This window comes from Tauraco erythrolophus, chromosome 3, assembly GCF_009769465.1.
Source record: "Tauraco erythrolophus isolate bTauEry1 chromosome 3, bTauEry1.pri, whole genome shotgun sequence".
In the NCBI taxonomy this organism is placed as follows: domain Eukaryota; kingdom Metazoa; phylum Chordata; class Aves; order Musophagiformes; family Musophagidae; genus Tauraco; species Tauraco erythrolophus.
The window spans coordinates 90,858,463-90,883,292 of NC_141467.1; the positions used below are offsets into that span (position 1 = coordinate 90,858,463).

At 43.4% G+C, this 24,830-nt stretch overlaps 2 protein-coding genes across 2 annotated transcripts in view; both read right to left on the bottom strand.

Annotated features, from left to right (window-relative positions):
- Positions 1 to 1,303, bottom strand: part of TAF2 (TATA-box binding protein associated factor 2) — a 64,634-nt gene extending 63,331 nt beyond the window's left edge. Inside the window, exon 1 of the mRNA XM_086608797.1 lies at positions 1,150 to 1,303. Coding sequence (XP_086464923.1) covers positions 1,150 to 1,202 — 53 coding nt within the window. The 5' untranslated portion in view covers positions 1,203 to 1,303. The remainder of the gene's footprint in view (positions 1 to 1,149) is intronic.
- Positions 1,304 to 6,496: 5,193 nt separating this feature from the next.
- Positions 6,497 to 18,825, bottom strand: DSCC1 (DNA replication and sister chromatid cohesion 1). The gene is made up of 9 exons (XM_086609542.1): positions 18,623 to 18,825; positions 16,752 to 16,920; positions 15,624 to 15,758; positions 13,522 to 13,612; positions 12,050 to 12,188; positions 11,045 to 11,097; positions 9,681 to 9,835; positions 8,967 to 9,115; positions 6,497 to 7,184 (listed from the first exon to the last, which is right to left on the bottom strand). Exons 1-9 carry the CDS (start codon positions 18,790 to 18,792, stop codon positions 7,076 to 7,078), a joined length of 1,170 nt encoding a protein of 389 aa, XP_086465668.1. The 5' UTR covers positions 18,793 to 18,825; the 3' UTR covers positions 6,497 to 7,075.
- Between the last annotated feature and the right edge of the window lie 6,005 nt (positions 18,826 to 24,830).

Sequence of the window (24,830 nt, forward strand, 5' to 3'; positions counted from 1 at the left end):
CTAACACTTTAGTGACGTGCAGTATTAGAAATGGTACACAGCTGCAATATTTGCAATCAGAGACCTGTGGAAAATTTACTTGGCGAGTTGACACTCACATATAACTTATGTAAGTAGGTACTATACATGAAAAAAAGATATAGTACGTGCTTTTACAATTAGCATGTCATAAGAATGTATTATTTTAAATAATTATTTATATCAATCAAGATAGGTATTTTAAATAAGTCAAATGTATTTGCTTAACTTTCGAATGATGTATTAGAACCGTAGGTAAATAAAACTGATTTAAAAAAATGAAAGAAAAAATAGTAATTCCAATTTTCTTTTAACACTTCAGAAGTTATTTGTATATTTTTTTCTGTAATAGGTGGCATCTTCACCACACTTCACAGTAGTGCTATTCACAACTCAAGATGCAACCTTGCAACAATACAATTTTTATGCCACATCACAAGTTATACGCACATACTCATGTACCCTGTGCGTTAAAAAGTGACTTTGCTTCAGTTGAGCAAGTTCAATAAACATTCTCACAAGAGGATGATAACATTTAGTATCCAATGATTCAAACATTACCTACACATGAAAACGTGTATGACAACCAGAGTGATTCTATTCAGAAATACATTTGTGTTACAATTTTATCAATAAAATCAAGGAGGCATAAACAGAAATACAATAAAGATCCACTGAAATTCAAAACCAACTGCTTTACAGCTTGGTTACAACCAAAAAAGTGAATGTGTAAAAATAACAATTTGCTTAACAAAGCTGCTTGCTATAAATGCAAGCATTTTTTTATATATATATAAAAACAGCCCATAAGGGTTTGACACAGCAGTAAGCACAAAACATGGTAGCATGGTCTGTAGTGCTGATATTGTGTGGAGAGATCTCCAAGGTTTGAATAGCACAATGTCAGTATGTTTGTAAGACAAGACTGCGTGGTTGACAGACTCACTGTCCACGAGAGAGTCTATTTACACAATAAAACATAAACCTACAACACACATATCCTGAGCGCAAACTACACCATAAGCAACAGTTCCAACTTCATCAGGCAAGTAATGACTGACCAGCCTGCGGTCTGTTTCACACGTGCACTGGTCTCAAGCACAGCAACTTTAAAAAAAAATGGATACTTATAATTTATATGGTCTTGGGCTCTCAAATCCTTTGTCTCCTTTCTTCCTATTCATCCTGAACGGCAGCACTAAACGCACACTGCTGACCGGCAGACTGGCATCAACATCACACTCGCCTGACAGGTCCTTCGGTTTCTCCCTGCGCCAGGTCTGATTCGGTCACGCATTTCCCCAGTGGATCTGTGACTCCCGACAATCAGGCATCCTGAGCTCGGGTAAGCACCATCGTTGTAACACAAAAAACGTTCAGTCTTTCTCCATAACCTTTTACGAGCGCAGCACGCGGTCCCTCTCTCCACTGAGGGTACGGTACCCGTTCAGAGGCGCTGCCTGCTCCCTTTCCGCAGAAGAACGTAAATCAACAGGCCCAACGGGCAGCGGAGGTGGGAGCGATCGAATCGAGAATCGAGAAAGCCGCGGCCGGGCAGGCACCGCCGAGGGGTCCCCGCTCCCGGGAGAGCCAGCTGGGGCAGCACCCTCCGCGGACGGGCGGGCAGCGAGCGGGCCGGGCGGGAGCAGCGCAGGCAGCGCCGCGGAGCCCCTTACGGCCCGGCCTTACCGCCGCTGCGGCCGCGGGCGTTGCTCCGGGCGGCGCGGCTGGGGGCTCCGGCGGCTCGTTCTCGGGCGGGGCAGCCAGCTGGGGCTGGCGGGCTGTCTGTCTGTCTGGCTGGCTGGCCGGCACGGAGGGGAGGGCAGTGCAGGGCCGACGGCGCGGGCTCTGCTGGCCGGGCGAGGCTCCCCTCAGCAGCACGCCCGCCGGGCCCCGCCAGCGCTCTTCCTCTCAGCAGCGGCCGCCATTTTGACAGTGACCTTTGACACCGGGCAGTTGAAAGGTCACAGCCCGTTCGAGGGAGCTTTATTTCTTCAAAGACGGAAAGCCTTTCGGACTCCTGCTTTTCAGAAAGGTGACATACCGATGGCAGAGGCAGCCATAGACAAAAAAAAAAAAAGAAGAAAATAAACACTCCCCAAAAATCCAAAAGACGGATACGAGGCGGGGCATATCCTCAGGCGCATGCGCCCTTCGGGCCGCCGGCGCACGGCCGCCGCTACTGGCGCATGCGCACACCGTGCCAGGGCGGGGGCGGTGCGTGGCGAGGGCGGGCGGTCCGTCAGCGTCTGCGATCCCCGGGGAACCTGCTCCGCCCCGCTCGCTACTCGGGCGGTGTGTGAGGCTCGGGTCCGTACAGGAACTGAAGAGAAGGATTTGGGGGTGTTTACAGATGAGAGGCTCAACATGAGCCGGCAGTGCGCTCATGCGGCCCAGAAGGCCAACCGCATCCTGGGGTGTATCAAGAGAAGCGTGGTCAGCAGGTCAAGAGAGGTGATTCTCCCCCTTTACACTGCTCTTGTGAGACCCCACCTCGAATACTGCGTCCATTTCTGGTGTCCCCACCATAAGAGAGACACAGATTTGTTGGAGCGTGTTCAGAGGAGGGCCACAAAGATGATCCAGGGGCTGGAGCACCTCTGCTACGAGGACAGGTTGCGGGAGCTGGGATTGTTCAGCCTTGAAAAGAGAAGACTTCAGGGGACCTAATAGCTGCCTTCCAATACCTGAAGGGAACCTACAGGAAGGCTGGGGAGGGACTTTTTACAAGAGTGTCCACTGATAGGACAAGGGGAAATGGGTTTAAGTTGAAGGAGAACAGATTTAGTTTAGATCTTAGGAAGAAATTCTTCAGTACAAGGGTGGTGAGACTTTGGAATAAATTGCCCAGACAAGTTGTGGATGCCCCCTCCCTGGAGGTGTTCAAGGCCAAGCTGACAGAGCCTGATCTAGTTGAGAGGCGTCCCTGCCCATGACAGGGAGGTTGGATTAGATGATCTCTGAGGTCCCTTCCAGCCTATGCCATTCCATGATTCTATGATTCCCCTCAGGCAGGGAAATGCCACCCCCAGCGCCGGCTGCAGCGGGCGCCTCACAGGCTGCGGCGGGTGGCCCCGCGGGAGCGGCCGTGCCGCTGCAGGCAGCGAGCTGCGGCCAGCGGAGGCCGTGACAGTGCTGCAGAGGGGACGGCGACATGCCCGGGTGCTGCTGCTGAACCCACCCAGGGCCCTCGGACGGGCCTCCGGCTGCACCACTCGTCATGGCTGACACACGCGTACCCCGCTCGCTACCTGCGTTTGCGCTAGTACAGCTCCAGCGACTGACACGCTCAAATCTACTAGAATGCACAAACTAAATATACCTGAATGAGCTTAGGGGCTAGACTCGAGGGCACACCCAACACGGACTCACAGGAAGATATTAAAACTCATTATTAAGCCTCTTGTCTTACCACCCAAGCTGTGGAAAGAACTAGCAGGGACTGTGAGGATGAACCACCGCCCACTGTACTTGAAGAGCAGGTTCGGGAACATCTGAGGAACTTGAAGGTGCACAAGTCCATGGGACCTGATGAGATCCATCCACGGGTCCTGAAGGAACTGGCGGATGAAGTTGCCAAGCCACTGGCCATTGTATTTGAGAAGTCGTGGCGGTCTGGCGAGGTCCCCGAAGACTGGAATAGAGGGAACATAACCCCCATTTTTAAAAAGGGGAACAAGGAGGACCCGGGCAACTACAGGCCGGTCAGCCTCACCTCTGTGCCTGGCAAGGTCATGGAGCAGATTCTCCTGGGAACCATGCTAAGGCACATGGAGAGCAAGGAGGTGGTGGGTGACAGCCAACATGGCTTCACCAAAGGCAGATCGTGCCTGACCAACTTGGTGGCCTTTTACGATGGGGTGACAGCATCAGTGGACAAGGGTCGACCAACGGATGTCATCTACCTGGACTTGTGCAAAGCTTTTGACACTGTCCCGCAAGACATTCTTCTCTCTAAACTAGAGAGGCATGGGTTTGACGGATGGACCACTCGGTGGATAAGGAATTGGCTCAATGGCCGCACTCAGAGAGTAGTGGTCAACGGCTCGATGTCCAAGTGGAGACCGGTCACGAGTGGCGTCCCTCAGGGGTCCGTGTTGGGCCCGGCCCTCTTCAACATCTTTGTCGGTGACGTGGACAGTGGCATGGAGTGCACCCTCAGCAAGTTCGCTGATGACACCAAGCTGTGTGGTGCCGTCGACACGCTGGAAGGGAGGGATGCCATCCAGAGGGACCTCGACAGGCTGGAGAGGTGGGCCCGTACCAACCTCATGAAGTTCAACCAGGCCAAGTGCAAGGTCCTACATCTGGGTCGTGGCAATCCCAGGCACAAATACAGACTGGGCGGAGAATGGATCGTGAGCAGCCCTGAGGAGAAGGACTTGGGAGTACTGGTGGATGAGAAGCTCAATATGAGCCGGCAATGTGCTCTTGCGGCCCAGAAGGCCAACCGCGTCCTGGGCTGCATCAAGAGGAGCGTGGCCAGCAGGTCGAGGGAGGTGATTCTCCCCCTCTACTCTGCCCTCGTGAGACCTCACTTGGAGTATTGCGTCCAGTTCTGGAGTCCCCAACATAAGAAGGACATGGACCAGTTGGAGAGGGTCCAGAGGAGGGCCACAAAGATGATAAGAGGGCTGGAGCACCTTTCCTATGAGGACAGGCTGAAAGAGTTGGGGCTGTTCAGCCTGGAGAAGAGGAGGCTCCGGGGTGACCTTATAGCGGTCTTCCAGTACCTCAAGGGGGCCTACAAGAAAGATGGGGAGAGGCTGTTCAGGAGGGCCTGTTGTGATAGGACAAGGGGTAATGATTTTAAAATAGACGGAGTTAGATTCAGGTTGGATATTAGGAAAAAATTTTTTGCCATGAGAGTTGTAGAACACTGGAACAGGTTGCCCAGAGAGGTGGTGGATGCTCCATCCCTGGAGACGTTCAAGGCCCGGTTGGATGAGGCCCTGAGCAACCTGATCTAGTTGGAGATATCCCTGTTCCTTGCAGGGGGGTTGGACTAGATGACCTTTGAAGGTCCCTTCCAGCCCTAACGATTCTATGATTCTATGATCAGTCTTCTCTTCTGAATCGAAAAAGGATTAAAGACAGTAACAACGCTGCTGGAAACGTGGCACAGCCACCAAATGAACTGGGTCCCCTGACCTCATCCCTCCCACCCCGAGTGTGCCCGGGAGTGTCTTTATTACAGTATCGGGAGGACACAATACGAAGTTTCTTCAAAACCAAGATTTGTTCTATTACAAGCAAGTTTTGAGTCATCTATTTTACGTTAAAATAAATGCTTGCATCAAAGCAGTGGATGGAGTTAGCCCTTTCACCATCAGCAATTCTTGAAATTTAGAAAGCAGCATCTCATTTTGAATGTGTGACAAAACACAGCAGAAGCACTGCGAACATGTAGAATGATTACACATGGAAAATAATTTAGACAAACCTGAATCATTACCTTGGAATTCTGATACAGCTCTACTCACATAATGCTTAAAATCTTACCTGTTTCACAAACAAAACCCAATGTAAATATACCCTGTTGTATCACAGACTACAAGACTGTTAATTCTCTTGTGTCCTTCAAATAAGGAACCTTATGTGATGCAACGGAAGTTATTCCCAAGGCTTTCACATATTACTGTTGATTTCTCCGAGAGGGAGCCTTCTGGTGCTATTAAAAGGACCACAGCTGTTGAAACCAGACAGCGAACAAGGCAATTCTTCCCGGCAGAGAGCCTCTATGAGCCAGCTGAGTCTCTACACAACTGGGTCAGACACCACACTCGTACATTTCAGGAACGCGGAGCACAGGGAATTGATCTTGCATCAGTGGGGAAGACTAAGCAGGGCTCAGGAAGTAGGTTTTATTCAGCTTTTATCCATAACAAAATTCCAGGGATGCAGACATCCATTTTAAGAGTTACATTTGATATATAGTTTCTTTCCTCTCCCCGCTCACCCTACATGTGGCACGCTAGCAATTAGATGCAGCAAATGCCTTTTATATAAAAGCCTACGACTGTTCAGGTTAAAAAAAAATAATCTGAAAAATATCTAATATTAAACTCTGGTTCACTGATATGAGCACAATCTTTTTCAATGATTACAAAATTTCAATTTCAGGCACTCCACTTTATGAAAATATCATTAAGAAAATAATCTTGTTTCATTGTTCTACACAGAATAATATTCCACCCTAAGATTTCAAGGCACAAATTCTATGTGCAGTTATTTACCATAACAAAGTTCTAAAAAAAAAATAAATATATAAATCATATTACAAAGTTTTTTAAGTTCTCTTTAAAAAGCAAAGGTAAAAATCTTCTGTAAAACATTAATTTTATCTCAGTTACATTCTAATGGCAGTTTATAGGCAGTTCATAACACAATGTCCAACTATTCTCTCCTACCTTCACACTTGATTGCAATTTGGTTTTTTGTAATATTTAAAAGGCAATTCTGCCAAGTGTTGAGTGTCACGAGCTTGTGCCGATGCTATCCACAGACATGACCATTAAGAGAACCTCCTTCCAAAATTAAGACTAGCGCAGTCTCAGTCAGGAATAATTTGTTCAGGAGCTTGTCAAGGTCTGCAGTATTCAAAATGTCAACACTGCAACAAAATCTTAATCATTATAAATACTTGCTAATGGGCAAAAGACGAAGCGTTCCATTTCGCTGTTGAAATCAATTCAATTGATTCGATTATTATCAAGCAGGTTTTAATTTTTCATGTCAGTTTTCATGTTTCAGTTTATGGTTAGACAGCTAAAGCGTATTCAAGAAGTAGCTTAACTCCTGGTGTAACTACAGACACAAAGGAAAACGGGCACAGGAAGGTGGGCATGGGCTGCTGGCACTATGGTTTCTTAGAAGAGGCAAGTGCCCTCACATTCTACTTAGCTAAGCAGAAAACAAAATTCGTTCAAGAAGCTTAGTTGCTCAAACTCAAAACCAATGTATAGTATCAGTTGATGACTCCTTTCCCCAGAAGGCAGGAAGCAGCAACATTCAGCATTACTCCATTCAGTATTCTCCGTTCTTAAAACAACACTCGTTATGAGATGGGTCTTCTAGAATTATAAACTTTAACGCCATTCTGCATTGAGGAGCGAGCGTATTTTGTCAGAAGAGCACCGACTGTCTGCTTCTCGGCACATAAGTCTCTACAGAGGAAATAAAGCAGATGACATCAGCATTAGAGATATTCTTGTACAAAATTAATCCGTGAAATATTTGTAAATATACCAATAAACTGGATTAGAGTATTGGGAGAAAAAAATCCCAACAAACTACTGTAACTGTCACATAATACTTTAAATTACCTAAAGTTTAGAACACGGCTTGACATTTAAGCAACAGGCAAAATCACATTATTTTATACATTATTATATAGCATGAGAGGAAATGGCCACAAGTTGCACAAGTGGAGGTTTAGATTGGATATCAGGAAAAGTTTTTTCACGTAAAGGGTTGTCAAGCATTGGAACAGGCTGCTCAGTCACCATCCCTGGAGGTATTTAAAAGACATGTAGATGTGGTGCTTGAGGACATGGTTTAGTGGTGGACTTGGCAGTGTTAGGTTAATGGTCGGACTTTATAGTCTTTAAGGTCTTTTCTGACCTAAATGACTCTGATTTACTTCTAAAACAAGGATTTTGGGGTTTAGGGGGGCTGGTTGTTTTTTATTATTGCTGTTCTCTAAAAGGTTATCAATCTAGCAAAACAGTCAGCTTCAAACTACTGTCTACGTTTAGCCTGTATCCACAGCTAAACACTATCCAGCTGTTCTATTATCCAATGACCCCTCCCCACTCAAGAATGGGAATCGGGAAAAGGAAAGACAACCCATGGGTTGAGATAAGAACTACTTAATAATTGAAACAAAATAAAATGAAAAATAATAATGATAGTAAATATATATGGACAAGTGATGTACGGTGCAGTTTTTCACCATCCCTTGACCAATGTCCAGCCCATTCCTGGCTAGCAATACCAGAGCAGGAAAATCCCAAAACTGCAATCCCAGTAGAGAAAGAAAATTGGCCTTGGGAGCAGAATGATGGGCCAGACCTTCCAGGGACAGTGACCATTGAGAAAGAGTGCCTATTCCCAACAAACTTTCCAGTTTACAGTGAGCATAACGCTACATGGTACAGAATACCCATTTGCCAATTTAGGTGTCAGTCACCCTGGCCACGCTCCCCCCAGGTTCTCGGACGTCTGGGTCGTTAGCAAAAAACAAGTTAGAAAGACCTTGATCACTATGGATACCTGCAGCGCACCGCTGGCTACGAATTAAAACAAAGTGTCTTATCAACTTTTGTTTTCACCGAATCGTGTGCTGCAGCCGTCTTAAAAATTACTTTAGAAACTTACGTCATTACTTTAGAAACACGGCATTTCTGAACAGAAAACCAATTCTGTGATTCTATCCCAGCGAAACCAGGACAACTACTTAATAATATTACAGTAAATTTAGAGACACTCATACAGGTTTGATGCAGTTACTTCTGGGTTACCATCTACACCTGCTCATGTGTATCCTGGCTGGGCCTCCCACACAGCACTGCGGTGTAAGTGTTAACCACCAAAAAACCCAAGGATGCAGTACAGGAAGCACTATTGCTCTACAGTTCTTGTGTTGTAAATATGGAGACTGACTATAAATGTCAGAAGGTCTAGCCTTTGAGTTAAATCTACCTCAATCAAATAAGACAGAGTTATCACCCATTTAAATTTAGTAGGATCAGCTTTTTCCGCAAGTTTAAATCCAATGAATATAGCTACAGTTCTCAGGGGTGGGGATTCTATTCATATAGAAGCTGTATTCATTTGAAATGGAAACTACAGTATTTGAGGCAATCATAGCTGATAAGAAGCCAGCTACGCAAAAAGGGAAAAATATAACACTGCTTATATTTTAATAAAACAAAAAATATCCTTACTGTATATAAGGGGTGATATCCACTTCTGTCCACTTTTCCCGTATGCTGAATAAGCTGTTGAATCTTTCCTGATTGTCTTCAGGTAAGTCTTCTACTTTCAGCAGAAAGATGGTCTCTGGTCTTGAGCTTTTATCCACAAGAGCCAAGCCCTGTAGATCAGCATCAGAGAGAAAACGTTAAGTAAAGACAAAAGAATTAAATTTTCTTCTTTCTGGCAATAATCCTTACCAGTTGCCCTTTGCTCCCCCAAAGCCTTCTAAAACTGCACTGCTAGAGGCGAAGTGAAAAAGTATATCATAAAGGTGCTGTTTTACAGGCAGTATTTATCATTTTCTTTATGACAAGAACGGAGGGGGAAATCCATTGAGTTCCAACATCTCTCTGCCTCCTTTGAGCAAAAGGATTTTCATAGTGCTTGCTACTCTACTGCCTGTCACTACAGCCTGCTCGGCAATAGCTTCAGCGCCTGTTCTAGTTACAAGCATTAACTGTACAGCTGCAACTTTTCTTCAAGCAGTGAAACATGCCAGACTGCCAGAAATCTGGATTGCCATGATTCCAGACTACTGATGCTCAGAGGATGTCTTAAGCAACACTTCAACTCAAAAGCTGACAGAAATAACACAATCGATACCCATTAATTGATAAAATCTATATGTGATACAAGTCCGTCAACAATCTACTCATGAAAGAATTCACACTTTGTGTTTTTACCTGAAGCTGATCAAGCCGCGTTGTCATCCCTTCAGGGACACTTTGTTGCCAGACTTCTTGAAACTCTGACAGATTGAATTTAACAGCATTTTGCAAAAGCATTTGTGCTATAGCTCTGCATATTTTATCCTCATGCATTTCAAAGTAAACCTCCCCTGTTGAGAAAAAAAACAACCCACATTATATCTTGGGTTTTACTTTTTGATAAAAGAACAGAGAACAACCTTGTATTTCTGCTCTGTTCTACAGTCTTCTACAAATCAAGTATCCTTTTTTTTCTTTTCCTCAGGGAGTAACCTAACTTGGTATTACTTTGGATAAATGATGGTTTCTTCTCATTCTCAAGAACAAATTAAACAGAATAATATGTGTGTGTGCAGCACTGTCTGAGCTACAGTATTCATTCATATCAATAAATGTACTTGCCTCCCATCTTTTCCCCTTTCACAGTAACACTATTCATTCCTATTTCTGAATGGCTTGTTTTTCAAAGTGTTGTCTGCAGTTTAACAATTAAACACAACTTTCACTTCCATAGTCATCCTTATGAGATGGTGAAGGGAATAACGAGAATTTATTTTCTGTCACACTGATTTGGCTAAAATCCTCTGAATTTTAGGCATAAACACTTCCTTCCACATTTTCAGCCCTCTGGACTTCCTGCAATTCAAACTTGTTCCTTGTGCAACCTGCCTAAACATGCTAAGAAAATAATCTGTGTCAGTCCAACTACTTTACTGTGTCCTTTAAGGTTGAGTGCAACTGCTACTTCAGCCAAAGGTGAGATGAAAACAACTGTGGGAAAGAATTCATATTGGATTAGGGCACTGAAATATTATGTCTGTATGTGAGATGAGCAATGGAGATTTAATCAATACAATCAATGGATCTTGCGGTGCAGTTCAGGGGAACAAAGGCAGACGTCTACTTCAGGCAGGCTGAATTCACAGAGATCTACACGTCACTGATTATTCACAAGAGCACAATTAATTGCTTTAACACATGATATCCGACTTCCAGGGTTTCTAAAAAGAGATTCCATCTAAATTTTACAAGTGATCTGTCTTTAGTCACAAAATTATGGCTTGTAGACATCTAATAAAGCACTTCAGCTACCTCTGATAGTTCCTTATTTTTCCCTAGTGCCTTGTAACATTACATACATCGTAACATTACTTTTTCCGGTGAAACTTTTGAAACTTTCTCTAAAATTTTACTGATTTTTAGCTCACTGTTTGCTACCTCCTTTTACTGGCATTGTAGCAAATTTGTTTGTTTGGGCCATCCTCACAAAAACTGCTTTTACTCATGAATAACTATTTCCTATATGCAAAATTAAAATATGCGTGCTTTCCCAAACTTACCATCATCAATGTATTTCCTTCCATAGCTTAAAAGAATATGTTCTATCATCTCTCTGAAAAACAAAAAAAACACACAGAAATCAAGGTTTAAAACTGTTCATTAGGACATCACAGACAAAGTTACCAAGAAGATGATGAAGGAACATGTAAAGTAGAAAATCAAGAGTAATACAGTATGGGACACGTCTTCATGGCTGAAACGAACAGATTGATAGAAGTTAAGAGGACAAAAGGGGACAAAAAGGACAGATGGGAGTTAATTCAGCATGTCATCACCAAAAGTCTCTTCCACTTCCTAGTTAAAACAAGCAAAGACTAAAAGGCATAAGGAGAATCAGGAAAAGAGACTCTTGCCATGTCACTTCTTTCCAATAAGAAGTGACACAAGTCACAAATTTGGCAGTTAATTATCCCTTAGTGAATAGCAGGCATTTTTCTAGACCCCTGGCATAAAACTACAACCTAACTGCAGACACTAACACTACAGCAAGATTTCTTTTTGAGCCTAAAGCCAAATAAATGCAAAATGCTACATATTGTAAACTTAAGACTTTGTTTGAATAGTAATCTTAAATTAGTTGATAATTCTAAAGGGCAGTACAATAAACTCAACTCTAACATGTGAATTCAGTATTATACAAGAAAATAGACCAGCATCTCAGACACTACACAAGAAGTAAGCTAAACATTTTCAGTAGGTTCAGAACGAGTATTTCAAGATGGTCAGCAATTTATGGCTTATGTACCTGCTACTTCCATCATTTACACTTCAGCAGTAATGTTTCTACCATTGAATCAATGGAATTATTACCAGGAGACAATAAAATCATTTACTAACCTGTCTGTCAAAACTACTAACGCACTTGTACATTTTAGAGCCAAAGAAAAATATATCATTAACACAATGGTACCTGGAACGTAGAGTTTCAAGACTATAATTCTAATAAATAATTAATAAAGATTGCAATTAGCAGTAGTTGATAATGATTAAAAGTAATTGCTTACGTGGGCTCTAGAGGTCCAAGTTCCTCCAGGCAGGTACGTAAAGGAACCTTGCTTAAAGACCAGGACTCTGAGTCTATTAGCTGAGTCACGTGATTCAAGAGCTTCGTCTCATAGTCAAATTCTAGAATTCTCCAAAATCCTGCCAAATAGAAAAATCACAAAACAGTGTTAGAAGGAAAACATTAACACCTTAGTTCTACTCCCCTGAAGACACACTACAGAAGTCTGGATATTTAGATAACAGCTTTACAAAGCAGAGCAACAGCATTCTGTCCTTTTCAGGATTAAAGCTGAGGAAAAGAACAGAATAGTACGAGCAAACGCAAAGGAGAAAGACACTAAATCATCTCAATTATTCACAACTGTTTATGTAGATTAGCTGCCACGGACACAAAGACACTACAAATCCTACCCCACGGTGAATCGGACCTGGAAAAAATAATAATTCAGACACAGAACTGCATGAACAGAACTGGCTGCACTGGCCCTGCAAAGTGGCAGTTCAGGTCCAGCCATGCTCACAGAAATCCAGATATGACAAAGCACAGAACTTATACAATGGTGCTGTGCAGCTGTAAGTGACAAGGAAAGTCATCTGTGAGATTGTCCTCACCTACCTAATGGGATAGTATAGAGAAGATGGATCAGAAGTCTTCCCAGTGGTGCTCACTGGTGGCACAGGAGGCAACAAGTACAAGTTGCAACAAGGGAAGTCCCAGCTGGGTATTAGAATTTTTTTCTCCTTGCAGACAGTCAAATACTGGAACAGCCTGGAAAGACGTTGTACAATCTCCATCCTTGGAAATGCTCAGAACTCGACCAGCTGAGGCCCTGAGCAGCCAGCTCCAAGTTCGCCCTGCTCTAAAGCAGGAGTTTGGATCTGATAACCTCCAGAGCTCAGTTCTGCCCTACATTATTCTATGACTCCAGGACTACTGTCACCTGGCGTCCAGGTGACGGTTTGGACTTGGCCAAGTAAAGGATGAGTAGGACCTGTCCCAAGGTGAGACACTCCAGCCTGCCTCACATCATAGGATGACTTCTGAGATAAACTCAGTCTGGGAGGAAGAAAGGACTATGAAAAGGCTGAGGTTACATAAGGATCAGCTATTTTTGCCTCTAGAAGTACAGAAACCAGTATCCACTCATCCACTAAGAGGGCAACCAGCCAAAATACATCCATGCTATGGGTGGGATACTCTGATGTCAGCGTTTGTAGAAGCAAAGAAGTAATCACCCTGAAAAGTGTCAGACTGGTTGATGCCTGCTTGGTTTTATCTTTTTGATCAGCTTCATAGAAGCAGAGGATATAGGAAATATGGAACCAGATCTTAGAATTTTGAAGTAACTTGCACTTTGAAGTAACGACGATGTGGAATGGGCCTCAGAAAAAGAAGACGCAGATATCTTGGGGAAAATAAAAAAGCTAGGTTATTTCCTCATAGGCAATAATATTCTTTAGAGATGAATACCTTCAATTTTGCAGGCATTTATAATCTGCAATTGGTGCAGTATTTCTTCTTCGCTTGCTTGAATCAGACTTAACAAATCTTCTGTTGTATACTGCAACAAGGGAAAAAAAGAAGGAAATAAACCAGGGGTTATCCTTACTGCTCCTTTGCTTCAAGCAAGCGTGCTAATGCTAAATGCATTATAAGATGTAATGAAAGAAAGACTTTGAAGAAACAAAGATTGATACCTTTTTTCCCCAGACTCTAAATTTTCTAAGGTTTACCACACTCTCTGAAACTTTTTCTGTAACTTACAACATTTTCTCAAAGGGTTATTCAATGTAAAAGCCAGTCTAATTACAGGGAAGTCTTTGTGCCATGCATAAGTAATATACCTGTATTCCCACGATGCCAAACCAGCACAGGGAGGCATCGTAAGTCAAGTATCACAGCAAGAATGAAAAGTGAATGTGTTCTGTCCTTCCCAAATCACATATTTTGATCTATGAGATTCAACGAAAAGGCAAAACAAAAATCACTTATCACTTTCGGATAAGTCAGAACTCCAACTTAGTACCTCCACTGAGGGAAAACCTCCTGCAGCATGACCTCAACAGTTATGTGTTGTGTTTTGGTGTCTGCTAAACAACGAGCAGACATGTAGCACAGATCCAGCCACTGTACATACAGCTTCTTGCAGAACAGTTACTTGGTGAGATAGAAGGGTGATGTGGATGCTGTGGTAAAAATTTAGGAGACATGGGAAGAACAGAAGGTGTCATGAGGAGTGAAGTAAAGGGAGGGAACACTAGACTTAAATCCACAGGGCTTCATCCATTCCTTTATTCACCTTACAGCCTTTTTAATCAACTCTAATATTAGAGTTTTGTTGATTATAATGTAAGTGTATTTTCTATCAGAAAAGAAAAAAAAAATGGATTAAGTACTTGGGTTCTATTAGACTATAGGAACACAAATGGAACGAACCAACACTAAGTTTGGAACATCCACATGTTAAAAAAGCATTTAATAAGTACAGAAAACTCTCCTCTGCCATTCCTATTAGACAGCATCACCAGGCGAAGCAACACTGAACTCACATCAGTATTTCAGCAAGGGATGACCATATCGTACAGTACTTTAAAAAACACTGCAAGCAATTCAGAGCAAACATATCCCCAGATCAGTACGCACGTGTGTTTGCAAGTTGGATGCTGCCATTCAGATAAGACCCTGCACAGGAGTCCTTGGTGTTTGTTGTCCCTCAGAGGCCTGGCTAGCACTCTAACAGCTTTTTTAAGCAATAACTGCTCTGAACTATGATGCTTCTATCAGCTGTGTCACCCTTGCAAACATAAAACAGAATGGGCTGACTTGCATCATGCCCATATCAGCAATTTCCAGATAAGGATAAGGAACATACTAAATACGTTAACTCAGATACATTCAACCATTTGAATATGCCTTGCCATCTCACTGTAAAATCCAGGATTTTAATTTGGTGCATCTTGAGCAAGCTGTCTACTAGCCTGTTTTTAAGTTTTCCTGTCATTTGCTAAATCACATCACTACGCATCAGGCTTCATTACAGAAATTCCTTATAGTGCTATAGCTCCTTATGGTTCCTTTCCTGTAGTTCTCTGGGTATTACACAGTACTAAAAACTGAAAACTGTGACAAGTCTACAGCAAGCCACCAACACATAGTAATCTATTTTCAAACAGATTAAAGATGGCTTATTTGTTGCCAGCATCCAATAAATATTACGTGTAACCAAACAACATAGCAAAAATTTTTACTACACACATATTGTTTGGAATTCCAGTGAGAATTAGTGTCATAAGAAAGAGAGCTTTCCCAGGGAGAGCTTTCAGACTAAAGTTCCATCAGTAGCATAGCTAAGATTCATCTATATTTATCAGATGTACCTAGTCGTTCTCCAGTAGGCCGATACATGAAACAGTCTGAATAATTACCAACTTGTTTAGAATAGCAGGCTTAAAGAATTAACCCAAAGCAGCACTGAGAAACAGGGTGTAAATGTATTTTTCTAGTGAAAACGTATCTTCACTTTAATTTGCCCATTACCAATCACAAGAAAGTAATTTACGTAGCTGATTTACCTTCGGAAATGTCAAACTCTGGTCTTTCTGACTATCTGGCCCTTCATATGGATCTTCCATTAAAAGCTTCCTCAGTTTCTTCAGTTTCGGTCGACATCTCCTTAATTCCCAATAGTTATTGGAGAAGCCAGCAATCTACAAGAAAAAAGCGACTCTTAAAACATTTTAATCTACCACTTGGATTCAAAGAAGCTTACCAAAAATTATCAGCAGCGTTAATCAGTCACTTAGAACAAGAATTTATTAATAGAGTAATTACTTTAAAGATGAAACAATCATTCTAATATTTTCAATAAAAAGAACATTACCACAGGCAGGGAAGAATAAAAATTCACCGTTGGTTGATAAAATATGTTCACAGTGCATATGACAAAGGGAACAACTCATCTCTACATGCAAGTAACAGAATATCATCATGGGATGTATTCCTGCACAATCCCCATCGACATTTCTTTTCCTCTTAATATTGTTATATTACTTGTATAAAACTCTTCCTGTCTCCATCTTCTCCACTTCTTCCCATGCTTGGGATCCACTTCATAGTCTCTTTACACCTTAACGAATCATCGTATCACTAAGCTCAAGTAAAAGAGACATTAACGAGACAGCAAGCTACACTTGCGCACAACAAGACATCTCTGTGCCTTACTCTGATTCGACACATAAATTTAAAGCGTGCAACAAGAAGCTCAATTCAACAACACCAATCTAATAAAACTTTGCCTCAGGATTACTCTGAAGGTGTTTCATAGGGTACAGCTTGGACTTCCTAGAAGATTCTTTGCAGAGGACAGAGCATTGAGGCCTTCCAGCATTGATTCTGCTCTTTACCAAACCAACAGAAGCGGGTACAGAATGACAGAGGCAGAAGAGGCTCCAAGTTCATGACTCCTGACCCAACCATTTCTCCTTCAATACACAAAGAACCTACAGGAGACTCATGTCCTTCTGCAGCGGGAGCTCATAGCTAGACCAATACCACAAGGCATCTAAAATGGCACTAGAAGTCTATGTTTAGGCAACTGAATCCCAGCCAAGTTTCACATATGCATCTTGGATAAAATACAAGAAATTATAGAGAATAAGAAAGTAGAGAATTAAAGCAAACAAAAACCCAGAAAGACATACCTGCGAATGAATAATATTACAAGATTCTTGATCTGCATTCAACTGTTCTGGAGTTTTGCAATCAGGAATAAACAGCAGCATATTTGAGGTATCTGCTATTTTCATGTCGTAAGTTTTATCTTTGCTGCACAACACTGCTTGTTCATCCTTTTCACCACGGATTACTAGGCTGGGAAAAAATAGCACAAAATAAAGACATATTTTTACCTGTATTTCAGGATGAACACCTATTGAACTTGTCTGATTTTTTTTTCACATTTATTCATTAGTAAAGAAGTTATAAACTGCAGTTCTATTTGGTAGCAGCAGTCACAGTATAACAAAATGCAAAGATGTAATTGCCAATTAATCTAAAATATCTAACACTATGCTTTTTCCTCTCATTTTTGAGCTTTCCCATTCTGAAAGACCGGCATTAAAGGTTTTTATGCAGATCACAGTGGAACTACCTCACCTGCCTAGTCACACAATCGCCCCTGAAACACTGATTAAGTGATGCTTAAAGCCTGAACTAGTTCATTAATCTCAAAAATGAGATTACAACTAGAGTTGTTTTTTAATGGTGACTGAAACTGGCCTCTTTTGAAACAAGAAAGCAATCAGAAATTCTGTCTATTGTGCAGCACCCTTCAGATAATTCCTTCTCAAAAACACACACGCTTTCTTGCAAGTAGTTCCAAGCAGGAAAGAAAGTCTACAGCATTTCAGGACAAACGATCAATGCAAACCCCTCTCTTCAGCTCGCATACTTGAAGAAATACAGGTTCTTAGTGAGGACATGATAACACCAAAGCAGGACCACAACAGGGGAACATTCAGTTCCTCCCAGGCTACACTAAATTAAGCGCTCAGACTCAATTTAATGAAACTGCTCCTCTTGCTTCCAAAACCTTGCATGCATGAACAAAGCTCAGCTGTGCCTCAAGTGGTCCTCAGTGTGATTCAGGCCTCTAACCACTGACACTTTATCAATATTGCACCGAGTATGAACAGGCTTACTAACGTGCATCTCTGACAACTATTTTTCTTTAGAGAGAGTTGTAATATTGCACCATTTTAAACATTTTTCTTATGTTACATCACTGGCATCGCAGCAAAGGAGGAATTTTTAAAACACTATCAAAAACTTGTCTCGAATCTGTTCTTGGTCCAGAGTTAGATGTCACATAACTGTCCTACCAACTGCCTACTCTAATCCTGTACCTCTTTCGCTGTCCTGTTTGCCTAACCTGTAGGCACCCTGCCACCCACCAGTCCTCAAGAGTTCCAGTATGAAAATCCCAAAGTCACTGGGACCCTTTCAAAGATATAATCTCCTTTCCTAACCCCAAATTTTTAGGCACCCATATGCCTGATGAGAAACTTCGCAGAGTTGGCTAGAAGAACTCTTGGCTAGAAGTCTCCTTGGAAGCAATTCTTCCACATGCAAAAAAGAAAAAAAAACTTCTTGCAGGTGTTGGTAGTTTCCAGCGTAACCGAGCCAGGTTTAAGGGACAGCTACATTTTCATGCAAACCGTACTAGAAGACTAAAAACCTGGAAAAAGTCACGTTTAAGAGCCACGGCAACTACTTAATACTCCAGATGGGCTAGCGCGGGCCTGACAGGAGGCAGCCCGCGGATGAGCAGCCCTGCGCCATCTCCATCCCGCGCCGCTGCTCCATCTTTCCCGCGCACGGCGGGGCGAGCTGTAAGGGAAAACTCCGGCCTCCTGCCACGGAGCGGGCCTGCTCTGCTTCCTCAGCCCGCTTCAGGTCGCCGCCCCGGCCACCACAGCTTCTAGGCCCCAAACGGCGACATGGCGGGGTCGCCGCCGTCCGCGCCACGCCTCGCCTCGCCTCCCCTCCAGGGGCCGCCCCAGCCCGCCCGCACCTGCGCCCCGCCTCCAGCTCGGCGCACAGGCCCGGTTCCAGCTGCAGCAGGCAGCACTCGCCGGCGCCGGCCTGCGGGCCGAAGCTGAGGCAATGCACGGCCGGCAGCAGCTCCGCCGCATTCAGCTTGGCCGTCTGCAGCGTGGCGTCCACCTCCGCGCGGCTCCGCATGGCGCCCACCGAGCCCGCCCGCTCCGAACGCCGCGCCACGACAGGACCCGCCCCCGCCGGGGCGGTGCCTGTCGCGGCAAGGGGTGGGCCGGGACGGCGGGGAGGCGGGCGCAGGTGGGGTGACTCTCGGGTTGATTCTCTGGTTGACGGCGAGCCGCCCGGCCGTGGCGGGCGGGGCGGGCGGCAACTCCTCCAGGTTACACTGAGGGCTTCCCGCTGAGGCGGCGCTCCACCGCCGGGGTTCACCTGGGACAAGCCTCCTGGCTTTTATCCGGCTGCGCTAAAGCCAGGCTGGGCTGTAATAAAATCTCTCTATATGCCTGTATTGCCATAAAATTCCACAAAACGCCTGAAATGACGTATATCTGTAAAATACGACAAAAACAGGCCCAATGTAGCAGTCCGTGCCCATCTCTGACTGGGGGCAGCACCCTCCAGGTGTTCCCTTGGCACCAGAGCACGAGCACGAGGGTGGAGAGCGGGAGGCTGACCGTCAAAGCTGCTGTTCCGGGGACGTGGAGTGAGGCAGCTGCTGTTGGCACCCACGGGCGACACCCACTCCTGCTCCTGTCGCGACAGCTGTCGCGATAGTCGGACCGCGGGCAAGTGTCTGCTGGCTCTTGCTGCCAGATGATCCCTTAGGAAAGACGTGGCACTGACCCATGGAGGAGTTTGTCTCCCCGTAACTCGGTGCCCAGTCGGGCTTCATGCTGTGGCCTGACCTGGGCTCTGTCTGCTTGAGGGAGCTGTGAGGAAGTGCTTGAGCTAAAGCCGTGAGAAAGATGAGTAAAAACCACAGGCAAGCATGATAATCACGATGGAAATAGTCCACAGCTCAGAGATTCACAGGGAAGTCCACTGACATCCTTAAACCATAAGAAAAAACTGAGTCATCAGCAGCAGATGCCTCTTCTCCGCCTCGTCCAGGACAGCTGCTCCCCAAAGGCTCGTGACGGGCTGCTGCAGGGCGTATCAGCGCTTGGCCTAGCAGCACGTTAGTCCTGGGTGTCTGCTGTGTGCCTAACAAACAATCACTTTGTGCTCATCAATTGTGAATATCTGCTTGCGGAGTCCCTCTGTGTTGGTATAAACCTGCACCACATGGCCCAGACAAGGAGGTCGTACCACATTCATGTTGGAACCAGAGGCAGGAGCCGGTGGGATGGAGCTGGCTCAGTTCCATATCCAGCCAGGCAGAGAGCAACTGTTGTTAAACGTGACAGTCGGGCATCTTCTCCCCGCAGAAGGTCCTTTGCCTGAGTGGTGCCAGCGAGGCACTTGGCCGTGAAGAAAACTTCGACCGAAGTGACGAGGCAGTTACCTCTACCACGTGTGCAGTGGCTTGTTCAAAGACTGAGATACCCACCACATTTTCATGTTTTATTACAGTTATTGAATGGTGCAAACACAGTCATTGTGTACGCAGGAAGTCTGAGGCGCTTCGGCCTTGGCTAGTTTCTGTTAATGCATAGGTACAAACTGGTACGTACAGTCTTATTTCAGATTGTGGCATTTTGCTTTAATGTAAATCTGTTCCCACATACCTCTAAGCTAAACCAGAAGATCCCTGTTGTGTCAAGTAAATGCTCACACTGTTACTAACTGTTTAAATATTAGCTTAATTATCCTGGTTTTAATTTATACCTTAATTTGTGCAATTTTCTGATGACCTTGCATGCCTGTTACTTTTCCTTTCTCCTTTTCACTCTGTGGAATAAAAAGAGATTCTGACATAGCCAAGGAACTGAATCCAAGGCATGAATGAATGGAGTTTGTATCCCGAGAGCTCTGCTATGTAACAGAAACCCAACGGGGAGAAAATCACTGAATGTTATTCAGGAATTGGCACTGATCTGTAGTCAGGAACATTTGAGACTGAGCCCAACATTTATACTAGCTATTAATTTTCCAGTTAGTTTTGTTTATCCTAGTAGTTCTGGTTTGTAGATGCTTTTTATCTTGTTTCCTAAGAAGCTGAAAAGTATATGCTTATGCTGCCTGGCCATCTCTGTCTGCCTGACCCTCACTACCACTCTGGAAATTGCTGTTCAAGTTCAGGCAAATTTGGCGGGTAAAGTTCCTAGAAGTTTTGTGGAAATCAGTGACTGGACAATATATTGGAGGCCCTACTTAGGGGAAAGCAGCTCTGATCCATTCTGTGAGGCTGCAGCCAACTGGCCTATCAGCAAATGCATGGACATAAATCTATAGGAAACACAGCTCATTTCTCAGGAAACGACTTGTATTGTGCTTCTGTTTTCACTGAGAATGCTTCAGAGCAGTGACCTAACCCAAAACCTGATTTGTGTAGGAATTCATAAAGTCAGTTTCTCGTAACACGGATGAATCATTTAATGAATTTGGATTGCAGAGAAAATGAAGAGATGCTGAACTATCAACATTGCTGTGGATTTATAAGGAAATGCACACTATGGTAAGGTATCTTGGTAGGACCCTGAAATTATTTTATAATAATCCTCTGGGATTGTTCGTTTGCTCTGGAGTTGCTGTAGCATAAATGAGTACTGGTTTTGCTTTGAGCTGGTGTGGCGGGCTGAAACTGTCAGGGTTCAGGTGCATGTAACATCATGGTACAAGCAGGGGTGAAACTCTCCTCTAGCAGAGTGGAAGAAAGAGTTGAGGAAGAAGTGAATTCAGCCATTCCTTCTCAACTGATCACCAGCTGAAGTCAATATCCCAAGGTGCACGTCTGAGGCTTTAAGTGGCTGCTGTGAGTGTACAGCTGAGAGGTAAACCTCTTTCAACAGATCTCAGTGTAATGGAGAAGCAGATTGAACAGCTAAATAGCAGTTCATAGAATCATAGAATGTTTAGAGTTCTAAGGGACCTCGAAGATCATCTAGTTCCAACCCCCCTGCCATGGGCAGGGAAACCCTCCACTACACCAGGTTGTCCAAAGCCTCATCCAACCTGGCCTTGAACACTTCCAGGGATGGAAGTGTTCATCCTCAGCTGGATTGGGGAGGGGAGGCAAGAATGAAGTCAAGTCTCAAGCAAGATAAGCTTTTGTGTAGTTTTTCAATTGACTGATGTTAATGGAAATTAGTGTTAACGGAATCTGGTTGACTAATGTTGAGTGAAGTTAGCAAAACAGAAAATGGATTGTTGAATATTATTATAGTCTTGCCTTTGAAGTTCCTGGCCCTTTATAATGTTTCCCAGGACTCAAACATCAAGGATGTGAACAGAAAAAGAAATGAGGGGCAGCTGTGACAAATCAAAGAAAGGAAGCTAAGTAACTCCAAAGCTCCACAACTAAGACCTAAAACAATGAACCGCAAGATAACATAACATATGTTATAACCGCACGTTACCAGCGGCAGGCTCTAGCCATCAGGCAGCAGGGTAGGAGGACAACTTCCCAGGTGTGATTTCAGTTCAAGTGCTTGGGAGCTTTGCAGTAAAATGTAGTGAGAAAATTGGGCTACGTGAAATGGGGGTTTAAATGTCAAAGAAAGATGTACACACTAGAAACTTCTAAATGGCTTTCAAAGCACAACATAGGTAACTGTGAAAATCAAAAGATAATAAAGCCAGCACTGGAAAAACTGGCACGGCACCAAAGTTGAATGCTGTGACACTTTATCAGCCTGGTGATAATTACACAGTTCACAGTCACAGTTCTTGGAGGTTATTCCACAAGAGAGGCTCACTTTTGTTAAAGCCTCACAAAACTTAGTTCAAAGATTTATTTTTTCAGCTGAAATGCCATCTGCAGTACTTAAAATAAGCATGTATGTTACATTTTCACCCATTAAATGACAGTTTCTCATTGTCTAGAAATATCTATCAATAGACTTGCCCACTGTGCTTCAACACAAAAGGTGTCTGTGGCAACTGGACCTGTAGATGTGACTGGAGTTAGAGCACAAGAGCTCTGAATGCCATTTCAGCATGGCCCAGACTGCTGTGAGACAGCAGGAGAATAACTGTCTACAATGAATGTGCCACGTTTCCTTCCTAGGAAAACAAGAAAGAGAAAAAAACCTCCATAAAATATACTTATGCCGTTGTATAAATCCATGGCGCACACGTCTTGAATAATGATTACCTAGTCTGTCTCAAATGTAAGAACTGGGGAATACTGCTGAAGTGAACAGAAACAAAGTTATAGATAACAAGAGAGAAATTTCTGTGCAACACATTGTGGAACTTGTGATACGTGGTAGCAGTCAAAATGAGCACGATCCACAACAGAGTTAGACAAATTCACAAAGGTTAGATGTGCTTGTCTCTGTAAATCACAATGTTGAGGTTTTAGTCATAGCTTAGGACCTTCAATAAACACAGACCCCCTAAATCACCAGGGCACATGCTCTTCTACTCTCCATTGGAGTCGGTTATTGAGTTGGACATATTTTTACTTTTTTTTTTTTAATTAATAGCTAAAATATAAAAGCCGTGGCTTGCATATTCTGTGTTCCAGGCATCGATTAACTTGTATTATCATGTCCCAGTAAAACCATCACACCTGATGATGTAAGCCAGCAAAGAACCACAAAGCAGGAGATAAGGAGTCCAAGGCGCAAACAGAAAATTTCAGCCATTTAGTAGAGTAACCAGATACCTCATTGCTACCTCAGATGACTGCTATCTTGCCACTCTTGATAGGTCAACAGGGAGATGCAGAACAGTTATATTCAAATTAGAAGAAAATAAACAATTGTAAGCAAACTTAAATGTTTATCTAAACTGTAAATAGCTTGGTGTATCTCAGTGACATAAAATTGGCTCTGTGCTGGAAACACTGGAGAAGAAACACTCAAGCACAAAGCTGGAGAGCACACGCCAAAATAGCTGAGGCACAAACACCATCGACACAGTCAGGAGATGACTGTGACAATTTCACAGCACACAGTTGTGACAAACAAGAACCCAGGTGCCCAACGCTTATGAGACAACTGGCGCTTATATATCTGTTCCATTGTTATGTCATTTCTTTGCAGGGTCAGCCAATGGAATTGCGAACGAAGCCAGAGGATCAGTCATGTCACACTGCTGTCATTCACGAAAGGATGGGGTAAAACCCGAACAAGCTGGTACCCAGCCTACATTCACGGCTTCTCCCAGGCTCAGCCAGTCAGTCAGACATTCTTAGCTACAGAGCGTGTCCCCGCAGCGTAGACATGGGAGCAGCGAGTGTGAAGGTGCTATGATTTCTGTTAACATTGGCATGAAAGAGCAGGACGCTTTTTTTCAAGAATATGTTAATTATAGAGGCACGGTCCCTTTTACATTTAGAGTATATGACAGGCGTGCATGTCATTTAAAGCATGAATACACCATGGATATCTTTTGCTTCATCTATGTTTTCTGGATAGATCTCCGGAGTGCTTCTACCACAGCAAAAATTGTAACTCAGACTCAGTTGATTTTGCTAGTTGGCAAAATTAACAGCAGTAATTTACTGTGGGCCCTAAAATTTAATCACATAATACACCTGCTGCTAAAATTATTTGAAACAGTGGTATGATTAGGACATAAATGTCTATAGATAAATGGAATTAAATGTAATTTTTTTAAAAAATACAGTATTATTTTGTGGCAAATTTTCACCTAATTTCTCAGTCTGGAGCCTTATTAATAATGACATACTAAATATCAGTATGTGTCATCTGACAAGTGATCATACCATCTCACTTCTTGATTAACTAGTATCTGCATAGTAGTAACCTCAGAAATTTTTTTTTACAGTTAAAGTATTATTATTTTTTGAGACTTTGCTAGGGCTAAGTGTACAAGTAAATCCCAGCAAACTGCATACCTATTATATCTGTATGAAGCTAAAATAAATAAATAGATTAATTAATTAATGTGAAAATTACAGCCATGTTATGAAAAATATATTAAAAAAAACCAACAGGAAGATGGATCAAATATTCTATTTGTGAAGAGTATACAATGGAGGAGTACAGTGGTGCAGGAAAACAGCAGTGAAGAATAGCAGGATGAAAACTTGAACGAGGACCCCGAAGAAGCCAATATAGAAAAAACTCATGTAACAAAAGGAGCAGCAG

Excerpts from the sequence above, each read along its gene's own strand:
- DSCC1 (XM_086609542.1), bottom strand. The coding sequence starts at position 18,792 with ATGCGGAGCCGCGCGGAGGTGGACGCCACGCTGCAGACGGCCAAGCTG. Across the intron at positions 9,836-11,044 it reads AAGGAAATACATTGATGATG|GGGAGGTTTACTTTGAAATG; the intron begins GTAAGTTTGGGA and ends TTTTCTCAACAG. Across the intron at positions 7,185-8,966 it reads GATATCACCCCTTATATACA|AGACTTATGTGCCGAGAAGC; the intron begins GTAAGGATATTT and ends TTTCCTCTGTAG.